The sequence below is a fragment of the Equus asinus genome, chromosome 12 (genome assembly GCF_041296235.1).
Source record: "Equus asinus isolate D_3611 breed Donkey chromosome 12, EquAss-T2T_v2, whole genome shotgun sequence".
In the NCBI taxonomy this organism is placed as follows: Eukaryota; Metazoa; Chordata; class Mammalia; order Perissodactyla; family Equidae; genus Equus; species Equus asinus.
In genome coordinates this window covers 48,337,553-48,357,711 of record NC_091801.1, presented here as the reverse complement: position 1 = coordinate 48,357,711, position 20,159 = coordinate 48,337,553, and the positions used below count along the sequence as shown (strand labels likewise).

The following is a 20,159-nucleotide window of genomic DNA, read 5'->3' as shown; positions in this document are numbered from 1 at the left end:
ACATACTTTTCTTTTTATTGTGGTAAAATATACATAAAATTAAATTTACCATTTTAACCATTTTTAAGTGTGTGATTTAGTGGCATTAAGCACATTCACATTGTTGTTCAACCATCACCACTACCATCTCCAGAACTTTTTCATCATCGCAAACTGAAACCCTGTACTCATTAAACAATAACTCCTCTCCTCCTCCCCCTCCCTCTGGTTATCATTATTCTACTTTCTGTCTTTGTGGATTTGACTGTTCTTCATCCCTCGTATAAGTGGTATCATACAATATTTGTCCTTTGTGTCTGATCTATGTCATTTAGCATAACGTTTTCAAGGATCATCCATGTTGTTGCAGGTATCAGAATTTCATGCCTTTTTAAGGCTGAATAGTATTACATTGTATGTATATACCATATTTTGTTTATCCTTTCATATGTCAATGGACATTTGGATTGTTTCCATGTTTTGGCTATTGTGAATTTTGCTGTAAATACAGGTATACAAATACCTGTTCAAGTCCTTGCTTTCAGTTCTTTTAGGTATATACCCAGAAACAGAATTGCTGGATCATATAGTAATTATATGTTTAATTTATGGAGGAACTGCCATACTGTGTTCCACAATGGCTGCACCATTTCACATTCCTGCCAGCAATGTACAATTGTTCTAATTTCTCCACATCCTTACCAGCGCTTGTTATTTTCCTTTTTTTTTTAAATTGTAGCCATCCTCATAGACGTGAAGTCATATCTCATTGTGGTTTTGATTTGCATTTCTCTTGTTGCTAGTGATGTTGAGCATCTTTTCGTGTGCTTATTGAACATAAGTAAATGTTCTTTAACAAAATGCCTATTTAAGTCCTTTCCCATTATCTTCTTTTTGCTGAGGTTCTAGAGTTCTTCATATATTCTAGATATTAAAACCTTATCAGAAATATGATTTGCAAATATTTTCTCACATTCTGTAGGTTGTCTTTTCATTTTCTTAATAGGGTCCTTTGATGCACAGAAGTTTTTAATGTTCATAAAGTTCAGTTTATTTTTTTCTTATGCTTTTGATGTCATATCTAACAATCCCTTGTGAAATCCAAGGTCATGAAGCTTTATCCTTATGTTTTCTTCTAAGTATTTTGTAGTTTTAGCTCTTACATTTAGGTCTTTGATTCATTTTGAGTTAATTTATATAAATGGTATAAAGTAAGGGTACAGCTTCATTCTTTTTCATGTAGATATTCAGTTTTCTTAGCCCCATTTTAAAAAGAGTGTCCTTTCCCCACTAAATGGCCTTGCCACCCTTGTTGAAAATCAATTGACTGTATATGAGAGGATTTATTTCTGGACTCTCTATTCTGTTCCAATGGTCTACATGTCTGTCTTTATGCCAGTTCAACACTGTTTTGATTACTGTCATTTTGTAGTAAGTTTTAAAATCAAGATGTGTGAGTCCTCCAACTTTCTTCTTTTTCAAGATTGTTTTGGCTTTTCAAGATCCTTGAGATTCCATATGAATTTTAGGATGTGTTTTTCTATTTCTGCAAAAAAAAAAAAGGCCTTGGGATTTTGATGGAGATTATATTAAATCTGTAGATTGCTTTGGGTAATATTGTCATCTTAACAATATTTTCTTCCAGTTTGTGAACATAGTATGTTTTTCACTTTATTTATGTCTTCTACAATGTCTTTCAGCAGTGTTTTACAGTTTTCAGTGTACAAGTCTTGGCCTCCTTGGTTAAGTTATTCTTTTTATTGCCATTGTAAGTGGAATTATTTTCTTAATTTCCTTTTTGGATATACATAACTTTTTAGTATCAGGTTTTGTGCTTGAAATGACTATATGCAATTCTTTATTTTTTATTTATTTATTTGTTATTTTTTTAAAGATCGGCATCTGAGCTAACATCTATTGCCAATCTTCTCCTTTTTTTCTCCCTTTTCTTCTTCTCCCCAAAGCCCTCCAGTACATAGTTGTATATTCTAGTTGTAGGTCCTTCTGGTTGTGCCATGTGGGACGCCATGTTCAGGGTCACTTGATGAGTGGTGCCATATCCACACCCAGGATCCAAACGAGTGCAACCCTGGGCTGGCGAAGCGGAATGCATGAACTCAACCACCCGGCTACGGGGCCGGCCCCTATGTGCAATTCTTAATCAAGACTTTTTAATGGTGATATCTTAAAATTCTTGAATAGTCTCTGTTGGTGAGAAACTATATCACCTAATAGGTGTTAAAAAATTTTAGACTATTTTTCACAGCCATTCAAACTTTGCAAGATTTGAAATTGAAGTTAAAATGTAACAAATATAATGTTAAAATTTCTTAGGACAGGGGCCGGCCCGGTGGCCGAGTGGTTAAGTTCATGTGCTCTGCTTCAGCGGCCCCGGGTTCGGATCCTAGGCGTGGACATGGCACCACTCATCAGGCCATGTTGGGGCGGTGTCCCATTTGCCACAACTAGAAGGACCACAACTTAAAAAATATACAACTATATACTGGGGGGATTTGGGAAGGAAAAAAAAAAAAGCAGGGGGAAAAAAAGAAAGATTGGCAACAGCTCAGGTGCCAATCTTAAAAAAAAAAAGAAAATCTTAAGACAAACAGATTTGGAAATCAATAAAATGTTTCATATCAAGTATTTCAAAATAAAGATGAAACTCTATATTGCAGTATGTACATACATTTTTCAAATGATCACTTTGTATCTAGCTTGGATACTACTGTAAGGATCCCTCTGTTGCTAGCAGACAGAGATAACTGATACATGTGAAGGAACAGATTTAGGGGCTATTATCTGTAGCCTTCCAGAATCTGCCCTCCTCCTTTCCTCCAAGCTGTTAGCACGTTTGGCTAAGCACTGTCTTGGACATCTCAAACAGAAACTCCTCCAGCAGCTTCATGGGGCAGTGGTATGCTCTGCAGCTGGTTAATAAATCCATTTCCAGGGGCTTGAGCAACTCCTCGGCTGTGCTCAGTGCCTTACAGAGGAGCAGTGGTGTGGGATGTGGCCCGTAAATCACCATCTCCAGGAGAGGGTGTTGGATTCAAAGAGTCACAAACAAGGTTACCCACAACCAGAGATCACCATCCTGGGAGCTTCAGCCAATCCTGGCTGTGCCTGGTTGCCTTGTGGGCTGAAGAGGTCCACTTTCACTTGACCCATTGAATTCCATTGTCTGCACACCACTACGGATCATTGCGCACCTGATGGGAAGCTCTGGTCTAGTGAGTGGCTTGTTTAGAAAGGAGAAAAGAAGAATTTAATGTATCTTAGGAAGAATAAGCAAAAATAGATTCATCCTGATAGGTATAATTTTGGAAATATGGTCTATCCTATCTTCTGATCAATTCCCAATCTAAAGTGTGTCAGTTTAGAATTCTGCATTGGAAGTTAGATGAATGGCTTTGGTTTAATGTCTGAATGTGTTGAAAGGAAGTTGGAAATTTGGATTGTTTTTCTACTTCTGCCATTAGCTAACTGTGATCACCTTTATTATGTTTTGCTTTCCACTCTCTTTGCTCACGCATTTCTCTGTATACTCTGCATTATTGCCTCTCATGTGTTTTTTTCTAAATATAGAATTTGAAGTTACTTGAAATGCATTTCAAATGCCATTTCCCCCATTTGAATCTCTTCTGATTCTTCCTACCAGGAGGATATTACCAGATAATATCTTTCCCTTCTTTTGGGAGAAAACAGTTTATATTATAATTTTCTTATAGTATTATATTCTTTCTTGGACTATGGTTTTTGTCTGGATTTATCTTATTTCCTCTTCCTTCTTTATATGGTCTTCTTAGCATTGTGAAGAAATTGTAGTTTATCTAATTTGAGGGTACAGTAAAATAATTTTTTAAGCAAAAAATTTTTTACCTACCATAATTAGCAAGCACATATAAACCATGCTGCTTAACCCTCTTTCATGAAGAAATATGAGAAGTTTGGACTGAAAATGGAAAAGCTGACTTCACTTTCACAGATGGCACACCTGTAATAGATGAAAAAACAGGTTTCAAGAGTGTATTTAATTCAGAAAAAATGTTCCTACCTTCCATTGCATCATTCAGCAGAGAATATGTACTGCAAATTTTGTCAGGTTCATGGAATAATATAATGGAGGAATTGATGGTAACTCAACTTTCTGCTTGATTGTACCACTAACCAGTTTATCGATTATTTGGAAGATATTAAACATGGATCTGGAGACTTAGTTCGTTTTAATACAGCCATGTAACTAGATTGTGGAAACTTATTGAGAGTAACCGAGCTGCTTCTCCAGATCAAGGCCTTATTAAAAAAAATATTTTTTTAATTAAAGGCCTTTGAGAATAAAGGGTGTATCAGATCCTCATTGGCTCACAAGACTTTGTTACTGATGCGAAAAGATATCTGAACATATTGAACTAGAAACTGCAGTGGGAAAATGTGCTCGTTTATTTAGAGAAGTGCTGTCTTTCCCATTAAAGTGCAACGAGGGGATTGAGCAGATGGCACTTGGAAGCTACACTTATTTCCATTGCAGAGCTGCCCTGATATGAGCGGAAGCGCTGATGTTTAATATTGGTAGAAATTAAGATACAATTTCAGAAAAGACATACACATTTTGATGTATTTGAATAATACTTTAAGTTTCCATGGTTCTAAGTGCAAACTTGAGAATGTGACAGAAGGCCAAGGAAATGCTCTCTCAGTGTGGTTCAGTCTCGGGGACAGAGGGAGCTGAAACAAACTGCTCATCAAGGGGGTGCTACTTGATCAGGCTCTGCGGACTGGTGTGCCTGAGACTCTCAGCGTCCGTGCCGAGATGAGATCAGAAATTGAGAGAAAACGAGCAGAAACTTTATGGTAATTTGGCAGAGTATGTTTATATCTATTGAATCTAATAGTGAAAAATTGGTTTTGTATTATGTATATCTTTTATTTCATTTTCTAGTAATTCATTCTTATTGTATTTTACCAAAGTTATCTGTCTGAAATGGATTAGGGAAAAAAACGAAACAAAACAGGTACTTCATCACAGATAGTTTAGAAAGCATTGAATCCAGAGTCTCTTAGAAGCATGAAGCATCTGGAAATGAATATATGAATCTGAGGTTTATCTAGAAATTTCTGGCAAGGTGGGTGGCCAAATTCTAAGGCAATATTTAGGTCCATCTGACTCTATAAAGTACAAATTCTGTTTTATAGCTAAAAATTAAAAATAAAATGCCTATTTTAGAAAAACTAACTAGGGACTGTATTCCACTATGTCATTAATTTAAAATACTCACCCTTCCCATCTGTGCATTTAGGATCATGAGCCCAGTAGTGCAAAATTTAGCCACCCTTATTGTAGCACAATGCCTTCTGCCCAGGAGATACCAAAAACATTTGTTGAGTTCAGTTAATTTCTCCTAATAGTTAGGAGAAAGCTGGATAGTTCACTAAATAAAGTCCAGAAAATTAAAGTAACTTTGAAAGGTAAAATTTGAAAGGTTTTTAGCCTTATAGCCTCTACCAAATGTTAACTGCCTGGTTCTGCTTGATTAGACCTTTGCCAATCAGCACTTTGTTTGAGAATATGTTACTAAGGCACCACTATGAAGGTAGTAGATTTGTGAGAGTCTAAGTTTGTTATTGTTGTTGTTTTAATCAGTTGAGATTTTTAGTAAACTAAATCCTTAGTTTGTTGTTTTCATAAGTTCAGATTTTTTGTAATTTTCTTGATATAAAAATTATAAGTGACTTCATAACTCTATTCTGATACAGCAATTACTTAAAGAACTTACCCTGAAGATCTGTTTTCCAAAGTAGATGTTAATATACTGTAGTATCTTCCTTATACTTTAATACTATCCCTCAATAAATTTTCAAAAGTTGGCCGATATAAGAAGAAAATAGTCACCCATATGGAAATAATAGCATTGTGTCATATTGTCAACTTTCATGTTAGATTTGCAAAATTGAAATATAATTATGAATAACAAAATAAACACATGTACTGTACAACAGAGTATGCCATGATGTGCTTTTGATACAATGGAAACAATTACTAATAAAATAAGGTGTTTTATTTGGAAGAGAGAATTTGTTCTTGGCAGTGGCTTTCCAATTTTACCAACTTTAAAAGTGACTATATTGGTGGATGAGATAGTTATGGAAAAAATGTATACAATCTTTATGCTTAGAACACATGCATTGTCAAAGTTTCTTCACGCAAAAGTTAAGCAGGACCCAGACTACCAAAGCTATCTCATTCTGAGGGGGAGGCTGTAGAATATTCTCTTTACTTAGCCTGTCACTTCCATTAGGCAATTTAAGAAATTTACATTCTGAATTTCATTTTAACGCCAAACACTGGTTCTGTCTTTATTGATTCTGCCTTTATTTTTATGAATATATGTGTATTTTGATATGTCAGTGGGAAATATACCATGTGTAGTATTTTTTTGGTTGATGTTTCATTTCAGTGTTGTGCTGTATTTTTCATGTGTTCTGTTTTCCAGCTAAGGACAGTAGCAACGTCTTTTAAGAGTATGCTGCACTCTATTTTCTTATTTCTTCTTTCCAGAGATTGTAGAACTGTCTTCTGTTTATAGTAAAGATTCACTGTTGACTAACACAGATTTGAAGACTTCTGTTGTAATCTGTTGATAGAAGATTTAGAGAATAATATTGGCATGTTTTAAAACATCTTTGTATAAGCATAATATTGTGTTTTGTATTTTTGCAGGAAGATTCTTTGGCAACAGATGATTTCCTTGTGGACTACTTTAATGAATTCCTAAGCCTTCCAGTGAGTGTATTATTATGTTCTATGGAATATATTATCAAAGCAAACTATTGTAATCACTGGATTATCTCGTAAGAAATTTATCAGGGATAATATTTTTTTAAATGTTAAAGCATTGAGGTAAAGTTTGTGTCTTTTTGTGGAGTTAATCATTTGGGTTTGAATCATATTTAGGAATTATTCTTACTGAAGAAAGCTGGATCAGTTATACCACAATAAAAAAATTTTAGGGGCTGGCCCCGTGGCACAGTGGTTAAGTGCACATGTTACGCTTTGGCGGCCTGGGATTCACCGGTTCGAATTCCAGGTGTGGACATGGCACCACTTGGTAAGCCTTGCCGTGGTAGGCTTCCCACGTATAAAGTAGAGGAACATGGGCACGGATGTTAGCTCAGGGCTAGTCTCCCTCAAAAAAACCCACAACTTTAAAAAAAATAAATAAACAAAAGGAAAAAAAAAGAAAGCTGGAATTTTTCTATCCATCAAAAGCATTCTGTACAAAATCTCATACAGTTGTATTTAGCACCATTTCAGGCTTTGTACAGAGGTGATAAGGACAGAATATTAAAAAAATTAAGAAACTAAATTTCTTGCCTCTAGGCAGTTATTGTTTTCCTCTTGGACAAATATTAAAGTGGAATTTGTGTTAAGTCAACTAGAGTTTTATATCAATAGTAAATAAGACATAGGTGGATGCCAAATAATAGATTTTCAGTCTTAGCAATGAACAATAGTAAGTATTGAGGAATTTGGGAAAAGTGAAATGGGGGCACATAAAAGCACTTACATTGTTGTATTAAATAAAGTTAATCAGGAATGTCAGATAAAAGAAAGATAAGGTTTTTGTTATTGTTATGAAAACTTTTCTCTTTTTTTTTTGTGAGGAAGATTGTCACTGAGCTAACATCTGTGCCAGTCTTCCTCTGTTTTATGTGGGATGCCACCACGGAGTGGCCTGACAAAGGCTGGTGGTAGGTCCATGCTTGGGATCCGAACCTGTGAACCCTCAGACCGCCAAAGCGGAATGCGTGAACTTAAACTACCACACCACCGGCCTGCCCCCTTAAAACTTTTTAATTAACATATTTACAAGGAAAAATTTGGAATATAAAAGTCACAAGTAATTTTAAAGGGAGTGGACCATAAAATGTGAAATCTCTTAAAGCCTAAACCTGAAAAATGTCTTTTGAAGGGAAAGTACTAGAAGTACTTTCTTGCCTAGATTAGTTCTTGTATATATGTGTGTATCTATGCATGAATGTTTGTTGTTTTGTGATATTTTCTTTTTTTCCAAAAGAATTTGTGCTCTCTCCTCCATCTGGCACAGCTAGGTCTCTGGTTAGGTTGGGACACCAAGCTACCCTCTCCTTTCCAGCAACAGGCCTGAGCAACATGACCAGATACCCGGGGCGCGGAGGCTTCTTGTGTGTCTGACTCTTCAACTTTCATCATGCAATTGTATACTGTTAAAAAACCCAGCAGCATCACAACATTTTCAGAATTTTGCTCTTCCAGATTATGTAGTCTTTCCTCTAGGCTCTACAGTTTCCATTCTTTCTCCAAAAAAAGTATACTTTTGTGACATTTTAAAAAGAAAAATCCCTATGTTGGATCTGATTTCAATTTCTCAAGATTGACATTTCATTGCCTCAAGATTTGTGATTATCTTGAGTTTTACTTGCTCCAGAAAATAAATTCCCTGCCTAAATTTCTTTTTTAAAAAAATTTATTTTAATTTATGAAAGTAATATAACAATAGAGAAAATTTGCTTAAAATGTTAAGAAAAATTCAGTCATAGTCCTGTCATCCAGTCAGAAGAGATGTTACTATTTTTGTGTTTTATTTCAGGCTTGGGTGAAATGACAGAGTGTGATTTCTGTTGAACTCTGTCTATGCAGTCATGTATTCATACCACCCCAGCAGACACCTACACTTTGACCCTTTCATATCTCCCAGGCTGGCCGCCTGGGCGGCTTCTCCCCTCTTTCTGTGTCCAGATCCTTCTGCTTTCACATTCTTTCTCTGTCTCTTTCTGTTTTTAAGCCCCTTTGCATCTACATTTGGTACCACACAGTCTGCCTGTTAACTAACCATGCTTCATGCCACAAGATGGGAGAAGGGGAAATGTCACAGGTTTCCAAAAAGAATTTGGGGGCAGGAAGGAGATGGGATGATGGATTTTTCAACCTAAGTTCCTGGCAAGATTCTAGAACAGATTAGTAATGTTTGGTTTATGAGCACTTAGCTAAGAATTAGAAGCCAGCATGGTTTACTGAGAATTAGTGTGGCAGATTAATCTTTTTTCTTGGATAATTATGGACTGGTATTTTAGGGAACCATAAATTTAATTTATTATGATTTCAATAGAGTATAATAATAATAATAATAATAAATTGAACCATGTTATTTCCTGCTCAAAACAGTGTTTAGTGACTTCTCATGACACTCAGAATAAAATCTAAAATGCTATATGATCTGGCTCTTGCCAGATAAAGATCTCTTTTGGTCTTTATTTCCTGTGCCTCTTCTCCTTGTTAATTCTTTTCCAGCCTAACTAGCTTTCTTTATGTTTCTTAAGCATGAATACGCCAGTGTATTCAGGGCCTTTCAGCCTGGAATGCTTCCCCCAAGACACTTGTATCACTTTCTCCCTGATTTAAATCACTTCTGTTTAGAAAGCCTTCCCTTCCAGCCCTATCTAAAACAGTACACCCAACACATGCTCCACTTAGGCTGCTTTATTTGTCTCCAAAGCCCTTATCATTATCTGTGAAGTTAGTTTTCAAATATTTGAATGGGTTCACTACCCATAGCCAGTAGGGATTGACTGTTAATAGCCTGTAGACTGAAGTCCAGATTCCTTTGTATGGAATTCAAGACCCTTTGTAATTTGGCCTCAGCCTGCCCCTTCTAGCTTTATCTCTAGCTTCGTACTTCTTGTGTCACCCTTTACACTCTTTCCTGCCTCCTCTAACCCACCCCTACCCACCTTGACCGCACAGTATTCTTCCTGTGCTCATCTCCCAGGGTAATGGTTAGTTAGTAATAGGAGTGAGACGGAACTGCCATTGAGCTCAGCTCCTCCACTTGTTCCCCATGTGATCTTAGACATATTCCTTGATTACTTAATTCCTTGATTTCTTTCTCTGTGAAAAAGATATAATTGTTTTACAAGATTGTTGTGAAATGAGGTAATGTATATTAAGTGCCTGACACAGAATTAGTGCTTCTCTTTCCTTTTCCTTTACTAACTAGACCGTCTCATCTTTCATTCCTGAAACATGAGGGGCAGTCACTCTTTAACTTTATTGGTGGATCATTGTCACTTTAGAGGATAATCTTCTGTGCCACACAAATCTGTCATTGGCTTTGAATTTTAAAAATTGTTTTTCTCAGAGACTTGAATGAAACATTGCAAGTGAACCAGTGTTTCTTCAGCTTAAGGTCACTTAGCTAGAAAGTGACAGAGTTCACCCATGTCCACATGGCTCAAAAACTTGTCCTACTACATGGTAATAACTGTAGCACTGGCAGCAGAGGAATAAGCTGATAATTTGGATACAAGAATCTGGTCTCATTTTTATCATGATAATCTGAGATGGAGTAAAACAAACAAATCTAATGTATTTTTAAAGTGCATTAACAGAAGTTAAGATCAAGAAAAATATTAATCTGGAGCATAGAAGGCACTCAATGAATGCTTTTTTGAATTTGATTGAATTGTCAGACCACATTTGGGATATTGTTTTCCATTCTTGGTGCCACATGTTAAGAGCTGCTCTGCCCAACCAGACTTGGGGAGACTTAGCCAATGAACACTCTGAAAGCCACGTCAGATGAGGAAGGGTTGAAAGAAGTGTGGGTGTTGAACCTGGTCAGGGAATAGGTAGAAGGGTTGGAATAGAGCATCTCTTTCCAAATATTTGAAGATCTGATTGAGGAAGAGGAGGTAACATATTCTATGAAGCTAGAGTGCAGAACCAGGGCCAGCATTTATGAGGAAATTGATTTTCGCTCACTAGAAGAATGACATTTAAAGTTTGTTTTCTAACAATAGAATGGGCTGGCTTGTGAAGGAATAAACTCCCTGTGATTGAAGATATTCAGGTATAGGTTAGGAAATCATTTTGGGGAATATTTTATAGGGGACATATGTATTGGTTGGGAGATTAGACTTTTCCAACTAAAGAAAATTTGATTAATTCATTCTCTGTTTATCTTATCTCAGGAGCTAAATTGTAGATTTCCTGTGGCCAAGGATAGGTCTCTTTCTTCTGTATTTCCCAAAGCTTCTTGAGGATGATTCTGTTTTTATTTTCACATCTTCCATGTAATATTCTTGAAATAGACAAATAAACCTTCTAATCTTTTCTTCTGTCTCCTCTCCTCTACCACCTGCGCTCCCTCCACCCCCCAAAAAACCCAGTAACCTAAGCCTGAGAGTGTAGAAATATAACATTCTCCGTCCAAAAGGGCCCTTAGGTAATCTAGATTTCTGAGACTTCTGATACTACTTCCACATTTATAGTGACGTGCCCAAGGTTTCATAACTGGATTGTGGCAGAAATGGGCCTAGGAATCAGGCTATCTGGCTCCTACACTATTTCTTTCCATTACACCATTACACCCTTGGGACACACTGTAAGATCCAGAAATTGATGGCTGGTAGCCTGCCTCCATGTTATTGTTTGATGAGGGGAATCCAGGACAGTTGCCACTATTATAACTGATTATGGCACTTTCCAAATCCTAGCTTTCATAACTTCATTCCGTTTGTTCTGGTGCCAGGTTCACATTCGGATACTGTTTTCATTTGGTGTCTGGGAGGTTTTTTTTGCTGTCAACTCTTTATGGACAAGTGTTTGCTTATTAAGTTTTCTTCTTTGCTATAGTGTGAAAACACTTTTTTTTCTTTTGGTTTTGTTTTATGTGTTTTATGCTCAGTGACTGTTGTGGGATTGAGTAGATGAGCCCATATACAGATTTAGGTTGGTCCTCTGTGGGTGGTTTAGAATGTTTGTGACATTTATGGTTTGCAGAAGCCGAAGGGGTGGCCTGTTCTATACCCTCTTTGCAAGGATAGGTATGTCATGTGTTTGCCAGACCATGCTTAGCTATGTGCCTTTGGAATTTTACCATAACTTCTTTTTTTGGACTGATTCTCCACACTTTTTAAAAAATCTGTAAACTATTATAATTTCTTGCAGGCTTATGAAGGAGTTATGTGTTAGATGGATTGTTGGGTAAGGGGAGAGAGGAAGAGAGTATAGATTTGGGGAATGAGTGGGATGAAGAGGAATGAAGGCCAAAATTTAAATATTCAAAGATTGGTTTTTAAAGGTGTTGATGTAGCTGTAGGTACTGCTTAGTTCAGCCTTTATTCTTGTGGATGTTTTGATAAGACTTGTAGCTCAAACAATAAAGTACTCAAATTACCTAATATAACTCATTTTATTAACCAAGGATATTTTCTATGCATTTTGTGTGGCACCTTATTCCTTCCATTCCATTGGTGAATATGTCCAGTAAATAGTTTATGGTTAAACATCTAAAATGACAGTAAAACTTAGATTAAAAGAAGTTGTTACTGGTAACTGATTTGTTATATTCAAGTAGTCAGATGTTTTTCATTCGCTGACTAGGATGCATGTTTAAAATATAGCTTTGGAGCTCAATTAGGAGAGACAGAGCAGAGATGAACATGTATTAAATTAATCTAGTCATTAGTTTTTAATTTAAATACTATTCAGCTAAATTGGCACCTGGTAAGTTTCAGTGGTGCTGGGCTGACAGTTTAAGCATGTCACTAATTATTCACAGGTTTTTTTTTCCTCTTCTTTTCAAAGAAATGTGGAACCAGCAATTTATTGTGGTAAAAATATTTTCATGCACTTTTTCTGTGAGAATATTTTTCACACATGGATGACTAGTACTACAAAGTTAGCTTTCACCACCTTCAGGTCAATTCGTTTTAGAACATTTGGGAAATGATACCCTCGAAATAAGAAAATTAAGTAAGGGAAAGAGCAGTCTGTAACAGTTTGTGGAGGATTGGGTTTGAGGCTCAAACTGAAGACTTTTCCTGTCATATGAGTAAAAGCTGAGTGTTCTCTAAATCAGCCTAGTCAGCTTTCTGGGAGAAAGATTTCTTATATTGTTCATTTCTATCTCCTCCACCTATGTGTCTTTTATTGTCACATACTAAACTAATTTTAGGAGTTTTATAGATAAGCTTGGAAATGGTAAAAACACAGGACTAGATGTGTGAGAGAGTGTATTTTTAAGCAGACAACAGGACTTTGTGTAATAATTAAAGACCAGGGTCTTTCTCCTGTGCATACGATATAGGTGGCCAGCCCCCTCCACTACACGTATGTGGATACGAGAGAGTTGGCATGAAGTAATGGGCAGAGTGTGGGCTTTGAAATTATCTTAACCTGGATTCTGTCTCTCCCCAGCTGAAAACTCTTCAGTGGCTCCGCATCATTCTAAACAGTGATTCTCAAACTTGAGTGTGCATGAGAGTCACCTGAGGACTTGTTAAACGCTGAATACTCGGCTGCACCCCTTGAGTTTCTGATTATAGGGAGAGGCCTGAAAATTTGTATTTCTGGCAAGTTCCTAGGTGATGCTGGTGCCACTGGTTCAGGCATCGCACTCAGAACCACTGACTCCAGAGAGTAAGTTGAGAGTTATAGCGTATAATAGAAAATCCTTGATGAACTCATCCTCTGCTTTTCTCTCCAAGCTAATATCCTGTTATTCTCCCCTTGAATATTAAGCTTCAGCAATGTCCAACTGCTTGCAGTTCATCAAAGGTGCCCTATTATTTTGTGTTCCTGTGTCTTGATGCACTTGCAATTTCTTTTTCTTCTTCTTCCCAAAGCCCCCCTGGTACATAGTTGTATATTCTAGTTGTGAGTGCCTCTGGTTGTACTATGTGGGATGCCGCCTCAGCATGGCCTGATGAGTGGTGCCATGTCTGTGCCCAGGATCCGAACCGGCAAAACTCCAGACCATGGAAATGGAGCGTTTGAACACAACCACTCGGCCATGGGGCTGGCCCCCACTTGCTATTTCTTTTGCTGAATCCCCTTCTCTCCATTGTCTGCTTGATGAGAATGCCTATTCATTCTTCAAGACCCAATTTTCTCTATAAAACTTCCTTAATTTCCTGAAGATAGTTAATGATCTTCTGTGCCATCACTCTACTTTGTAAACACTTCTATCGTGGTTATTATGTGTTAAAGTGGAGTTGCAATATACACACATTATTACTAAAAATGAATTGTTCGCACTCTGCAGAGACAGTGAGGATGATTTAAAGAGTAAGGATGGTTTTGTCTGTTGTACTAATGCATAAACCTACGTATACCAATCCATGAACATCATGGAGAGGATGTGAGATGGAAGATGAGAATCTGTCATTCCCTTAATGGGTCTCATCCCCCTTCTTCTCATAGTGTAGTCATATTATCTTGCTTGGAGTAATTCTAGTGCTAAACATATATTTCTGTTTAAGATTAACTTTAAACACAAGCTCATCACTTGGTCGTTAACTGAAGAATCAGTGACCCATTTTAATGCCAGAGGAAAAACTGACTGATCAACTTCGTGAGAGATAGGACAACATTGTATTTTATGGGTGTTTTCAAGGGTTTCAAGAGATAATTTTGACTAAATATGATTTCACCTTATGTACTGACTAGACTTTATTCTCTTTGTAGGGTGAGCCTTTATTGTCTCTGTGTATTTACATATCTTTCTTTTGTTAGATTGGCATACTCTGAGGCCAGGTCTTTGTCATGTTCATTTCAGTTAGGGTTTTGTGGAGGATGCTCTGAATCGGCTCACTCAATGGAGCAATATATCATCTATCATGATATCTCATTTAATAAGGATTCAGTAAATGCTAGTTGAATATATGAATGAACTAACAAAGGAACAGGGGAATTGGGTGATCTTATTGAAGAGCAGAAGATATAGACTCTTTTTTTCCTGGAGAGACGATCATGGACTGATGGAGTGTCAAACATGGAAGGCACCTTAGAATTATTTGTTAAAACCCCTTTATATGGTAAATCTCAGGAAAGCAAAGTAATTTGCCCAAGATTTCTTCCATTTAGTCATTCCGCTTAACCTTTTCTAGATAGATTCTAGTTTAGCCAAATCCCTTTTAAAGTACAGTAACTAAACTGGATATAATATTCTAGTATTACTACTGTGGTCTTTGTGGACAGATTTTCTGTTTAGCATTTGCATGTTACACTAATTTTAACTTATTTCAGTATTTCATTGACTCTTCATCATAGAGAAAAATGAATGACTGTATACTTGTTCCTTCAAGGGCAGAAACAATGTTTTGTTCATCTTGCATCCTCTTTGCTTAGGACAATAATTGACACTTGGGCATTCAAAAGTTTTGTTGTTAAAATAAGTTAACTGGGAGAAGCTTTGAATCAGTTATTTGCCATTTTTATAAACTTAGAATCACAGTGCTATTAAGGACCTTCAGAGGTCTACTCCAACTCATGGCTTTTTATATAGAAAAATGCTTATTTACCCTTGGCAAAGACTCCATCCCATTTTAATTCCATGGAAATAAATTCTTAAGTTTAAAAGTTATAGATATTTTAACAAGTCATATAGCTACATTTCTTTTTTTATATAGGAATATTTCATGTTATTTTATCATAAACATGATTAATTATGGTTTTCTTTTTGTCTTTCTTTTTTTGTAAAGTACTTCTTTTTGACCAATTCTTCTCCTCACTTTCATATGTGTACATCCTTCAGCTTTTCTTCCTCAGAATGGATATACTCTGTCTCTTTCCCCACTTAACTCGGGTCAGAATTCCACTATTTTCGTGAGTGCCTATGAATAACAGGAACCTAAATCACATGTGAGACTGTAGTTACAAGGGAGTCTGGGTAATATAGTTTTTGGTTGTCCAGACTTTGCATTTCAGGAGGTTGGAATGGATCCCAAGTGAGCCACTCCACAGGATCTGCTGCAAGCCCTACTGAAATTATGTGTCAACCCTAAGTTTAAAGCAGTTTCATAGTCATAAATCTGGAGTTCTGGGGCCAGCCCCACGGCCTAGTGGTTACGTTTGTGTGCTCCGCTTTGGCGGCCCAGGGTTTCGCTGGTTCGGATCTTGGGCGCCAACATGGCACTGCTCATCAGGCCATGCTGAGGCGGTGTTCCACATAGCTCAACCAGAGGGACCTACAACTAGAATATACAGCTATGTACTGGGGACCTTTGGGGAAAAGAAAAAAAAAAAAGATTGGCAACAGACGTTAGCAAAAAAAAAAATCCAGAGTCCTGTAGTAAGCTCATTAGGGGCCTTGCTGTAAAGCCATGGAGAGATCATTTAATCTTTCTCAGCTGCAGTTTTGCTTTGTGAATTGAAAATAAAAGCAATTGCTAATTCCCTGCCTTAAAACCTACCCTGGCCCCTATGTGTAATGGGGACAGTAACCCATCCTGAGAGTTAATTACCTCACCAAACCTGGTTATGATAGCAGTAACTCTGAGGTAACAGCAAGCCTCCCCAGAGGGTGGTGATGGCTCTACTTGTGGATGTGAACAGTCTACCTCACCAACTCGTGAGACAGCAAGCAAAACTCCAGACTGCTACCAGGAGAATCTTCCTAAAACATAAATCAGACTATGTTACTTCCCTAGTTAGGATTTTCCTATTCCACCCTCTTTCCCAGAGGATCAGGATAAGCCTATGCTTCTTAAAATGGCATGTAAAGCCTTCCATGATCTGGTCTTATCTACGTCATCTATTGCAAGTCTTTCCTCTGTTCCTTAAACTATTCCAAATATAAACTATTCTAGTTATTTTCCAACTGCATTGAACCGCTTAAAATTACCCATATACATCATGCTGCTTCCATGCCTCTGTGCCTTTGCTGGTAAAACCAGAACACAGGCTTTGGGATCAAAACACTTTGGGTTTGAATCCTAGCTCCACTAACTTCATAAGGTTGTTACTTAGCACAGTGCCTGGCATAGAGAAGGTGGTCAGCACATGCTAGTTTTATCATATGTGAGGCAGTATAGTAAAGAAGGGGAAACGTGCTGTCATTGGGACCAGACAGACTTGTTTTTATAGCCCTGATCTAGCACATTATAGTTCTGAGTCCATGGGCCATCACTTAACCATCCTGAGTGTCCATTTTCTGTAAAGAGCTTTCTCAGTAATGTGGAAAGATTCAAGATAGTGCATTTAAAGTGTCCGTCACATGCCTGGCATGTGGTAGATGTTCAGTAAACAGTAGTTCTTATCACGCCTGTTATTTCTACCAACTATACCTTAACTATTTACTGCTAGTTTAAGATTGGCTACTGAAGTCTCAGAGTATCACAGTCCCTCAATATTTTGTGTGTTTTTTTTTTTTTTTGAGGAAGATTAACCCTGAGCTAACTGCTGCCAATCCTCCTCTTTTCGCTGAGGAAGACTGGCCCTGAGCTAACATCCATGCCCATCTTCCTCTACTTTATATGTGGGCCAAGGAATGCCATGTCTGCACCTAGTATCCGAACCGGTGAACCCCGGGCTGCCGAAGCGGAATGTGCGTACTTAACTGCTGTGCCACCAGGCCGGCCCCAGTCCCTCAATCTTTTTACTTGAGCATTTTTTACTTGATTAGCAGGAAATATTTTATTTGTCTGTAGAACTAATTGGCATTCTTTGCTTTGGACTATCACAGCTTGTGCTCCTCTGGCTACTAGGTGTGAGGTTAGGAGGCAGAAAAAAGAAAGGAAATAATAAATAAAGGTCAAGCTTGTTCTCTTGTTCTATGGATACTCAGAACAAGAAGAAATCTTTTCCAGATAGTCTTTCACATTATAAGGCTTCATTTACCCCACCCTAGTTAATATTTGATGTCCACTCTCTACCAAATTTAATTCAGTTCCTTTTCCCAACCAGATTAATCTGTTTCTGATATCAGCAGACTTACTTATTTGTTTAGTGATAGTATGATTCAGAGATAATATTTGACATTTAGGTGAGTGGTGCCTCTTTGAATCCTGTTTTTGAAAGACAGATGCATTGGACAACCAATGAAATATATTTATTGTGGAAACTTTATACACAATTTACTGCTAATCATTGTTACTTATTCATTGAGCTATACTTTTCATTTTGAGGGGAAATCTTACCCCTAAGGCTTTTTGGACTGTGAACTGACATTCACATTGAACTCTATTGTCCGTACACTTTAAACTCCTTAGAAGGGGAGACAGACTTCAGAGATGTGATATTATCTCACATGGCATATATATGTTTATATGCACACACACACATATGAGTATATATACATATACACATACATATTTCTAACTAATTTTATGATATCCTGCCATTTATTAAATTTTAAGTATAGTACATCTAGCAATGTCTTAGTAGAACTTGAAAGAATTAATGCTCTCCCTAGGGGAGTTTAATGTCTTCTACCTCCTGGCTAAAAATATGTAAATTAATCTGCATGAGGAGGCAGTTCACTGAAGGTATCCTAAAATAAATTAATATTCTGAAAAAGGGACCTGATTCTAGGTTTGGAGGGCAAAATGGGAAAAGACACAGTCAATCCACCATTTACTTGTTATGCACTTGAAGCCTCCAAACATGTTCAATGATTTACCCAAAGTCCCAGAGCTGCTAATTGGCAAGCTGGCATTCAAACTCAAGATTCCTGACTGTTGTATATTAACTGACTGACTTTAAGTAAAAGTTGGCAGCATTTAGTAATTAATGAAAAATCTCAGAAATCTTATTGTCTTTCACTCTTTATTTTTTTTTTTGTTTGGTCACAATGAGAGGAATGGTGTTGAAATAGTCTTAAATGAATAACACATTGTACTCAATTTTCTCCTTTTGGGCAAGGGAGACTTTAGCTTTTATGGTTCCTGGGTATGAAAGAGATAACAAGAGTGTTATTTCTTCTTGCTTTACTCATTCTTCCCGAGTATCCACCCCCTTCTAAGAGGATAGCATTGCTTCATAGAGACAAGGTGTGTATTTCTTTCCAATTCCAAAGAAGCAAAGAGGTTAGATGTTTATGCAAAGGGAATTTCTGCCATAACATATGCTGACACTTATCTCATGGTTTAAGTACATTGGGCAGGAAGAATTCAGTGCGTTACCTTACCTGTAGTCAAGAGATTTCCAAACTCCTAAAAGGAAAGAGGTAATGATTAAGAACACAAAACTTTGTATGGGTATATATATGCATATATGTCAGTATCAAGTCTTCTTGGAACAGTGAATTTCTGGTTTTTAAAAATTTTAAGATGTATTTCCACAAATTTATTTTACAGACCTTTTCAAAGGCAATTAGATTTAATGTGGATTATGGAGTTTTTGAAGTAGTTAACAATGCTCCACAACTTCTGGAAAAGCAACTGAAAAAAATTCTGCAAAACCAGCAACCTCGAAATCCCATCTATGATGTTGTAAGGAAAGGAAAGAATGATGTTAAACCTATTCAAATGAATGCCCCCTATGAAGATGAGACCATTAATGTCAACTACAATATTATGGTGAGAAAGTATATTTGGGTTTATGTCTTGCTAGATAGATAAAGTGTTAGTGAGATTAACGTGAGGTTCCTTGAGCTTCCCTTTCTGAAATGTAGCTATACTTATTAAATTTTAATTGTGCTTAGACATAGTATTTGTTAGTTGCTGTATCACCTTATTCGTATCAAATGGTCGTTTTAGTCTAGCAGTTTTGTTGATGTTTAATTATGAATATGAGAAGGTTTGCACAATTTACTTTGAATATTTAGAATATCAGGTTAATTTGGGGCAGTATAAATATGTCTATCCTTTATGTTTAGATGTGTTCTAGAAAATGTGGGTATACAGTGAATGTATTTCATTTGGGTTCCATCTTATCAAGTAGCTGGGAATTGAGATTTCTGACCCCAAGTTACGTTGTGTGGCTCTCACCTCCCTGGTCTTAAATTCAAACCTCAACTTCTGGATTTTGTCTCCTTAGTATGAGGTAAAAAAAACCTGGGTTCTGATATTGACTTTTCAACTGACTAGGCTGAAATAGGTATAATGCTTAAGACATAACTCTTCTCCAGCCTGAATTTTCTTCAATTCTTCTTTTACTGAATTCAGCTATGTTTCTATCTTTCTTATGTCCATCAAATTAAATGCATTAATAATAATAATAGTATTTATAAATCTTTTTATAAGTGCTAAAAATAAAAATAGTAATGATAACTATATTACAGAATTGTTTTGAAGTTAAAACAAGGAAATATATTCTGAACTGTATAGTAGTACCTAAATTGTTAAAAAAATTCTTTTACTAGGTGTGACTGATATTTATTGGTTTATTCACTTCCTTTAGTGAATAGAAATTTTTT

At 36.7% G+C, this 20,159-nt stretch overlaps 1 protein-coding gene across 12 annotated transcripts in view; it reads left to right on the top strand.

The window, feature by feature from the left end:
* The window catches only part of RGS22 (regulator of G protein signaling 22), a 170,749-nt gene that overhangs the window by 35,207 nt on the left and 115,383 nt on the right, over positions 1–20,159 (top strand). For all 12 annotated transcript variants that reach the window (XM_070481398.1, XM_070481396.1, XM_070481395.1 and 9 more), the window contains 2 exons: positions 6,701–6,763; positions 19,099–19,320. In XM_070481398.1, the coding sequence (XP_070337499.1) occupies positions 6,701–6,763; positions 19,099–19,320 (285 nt within the window). The remainder of the gene's footprint in view (positions 1–6,700; positions 6,764–19,098; positions 19,321–20,159) is intronic.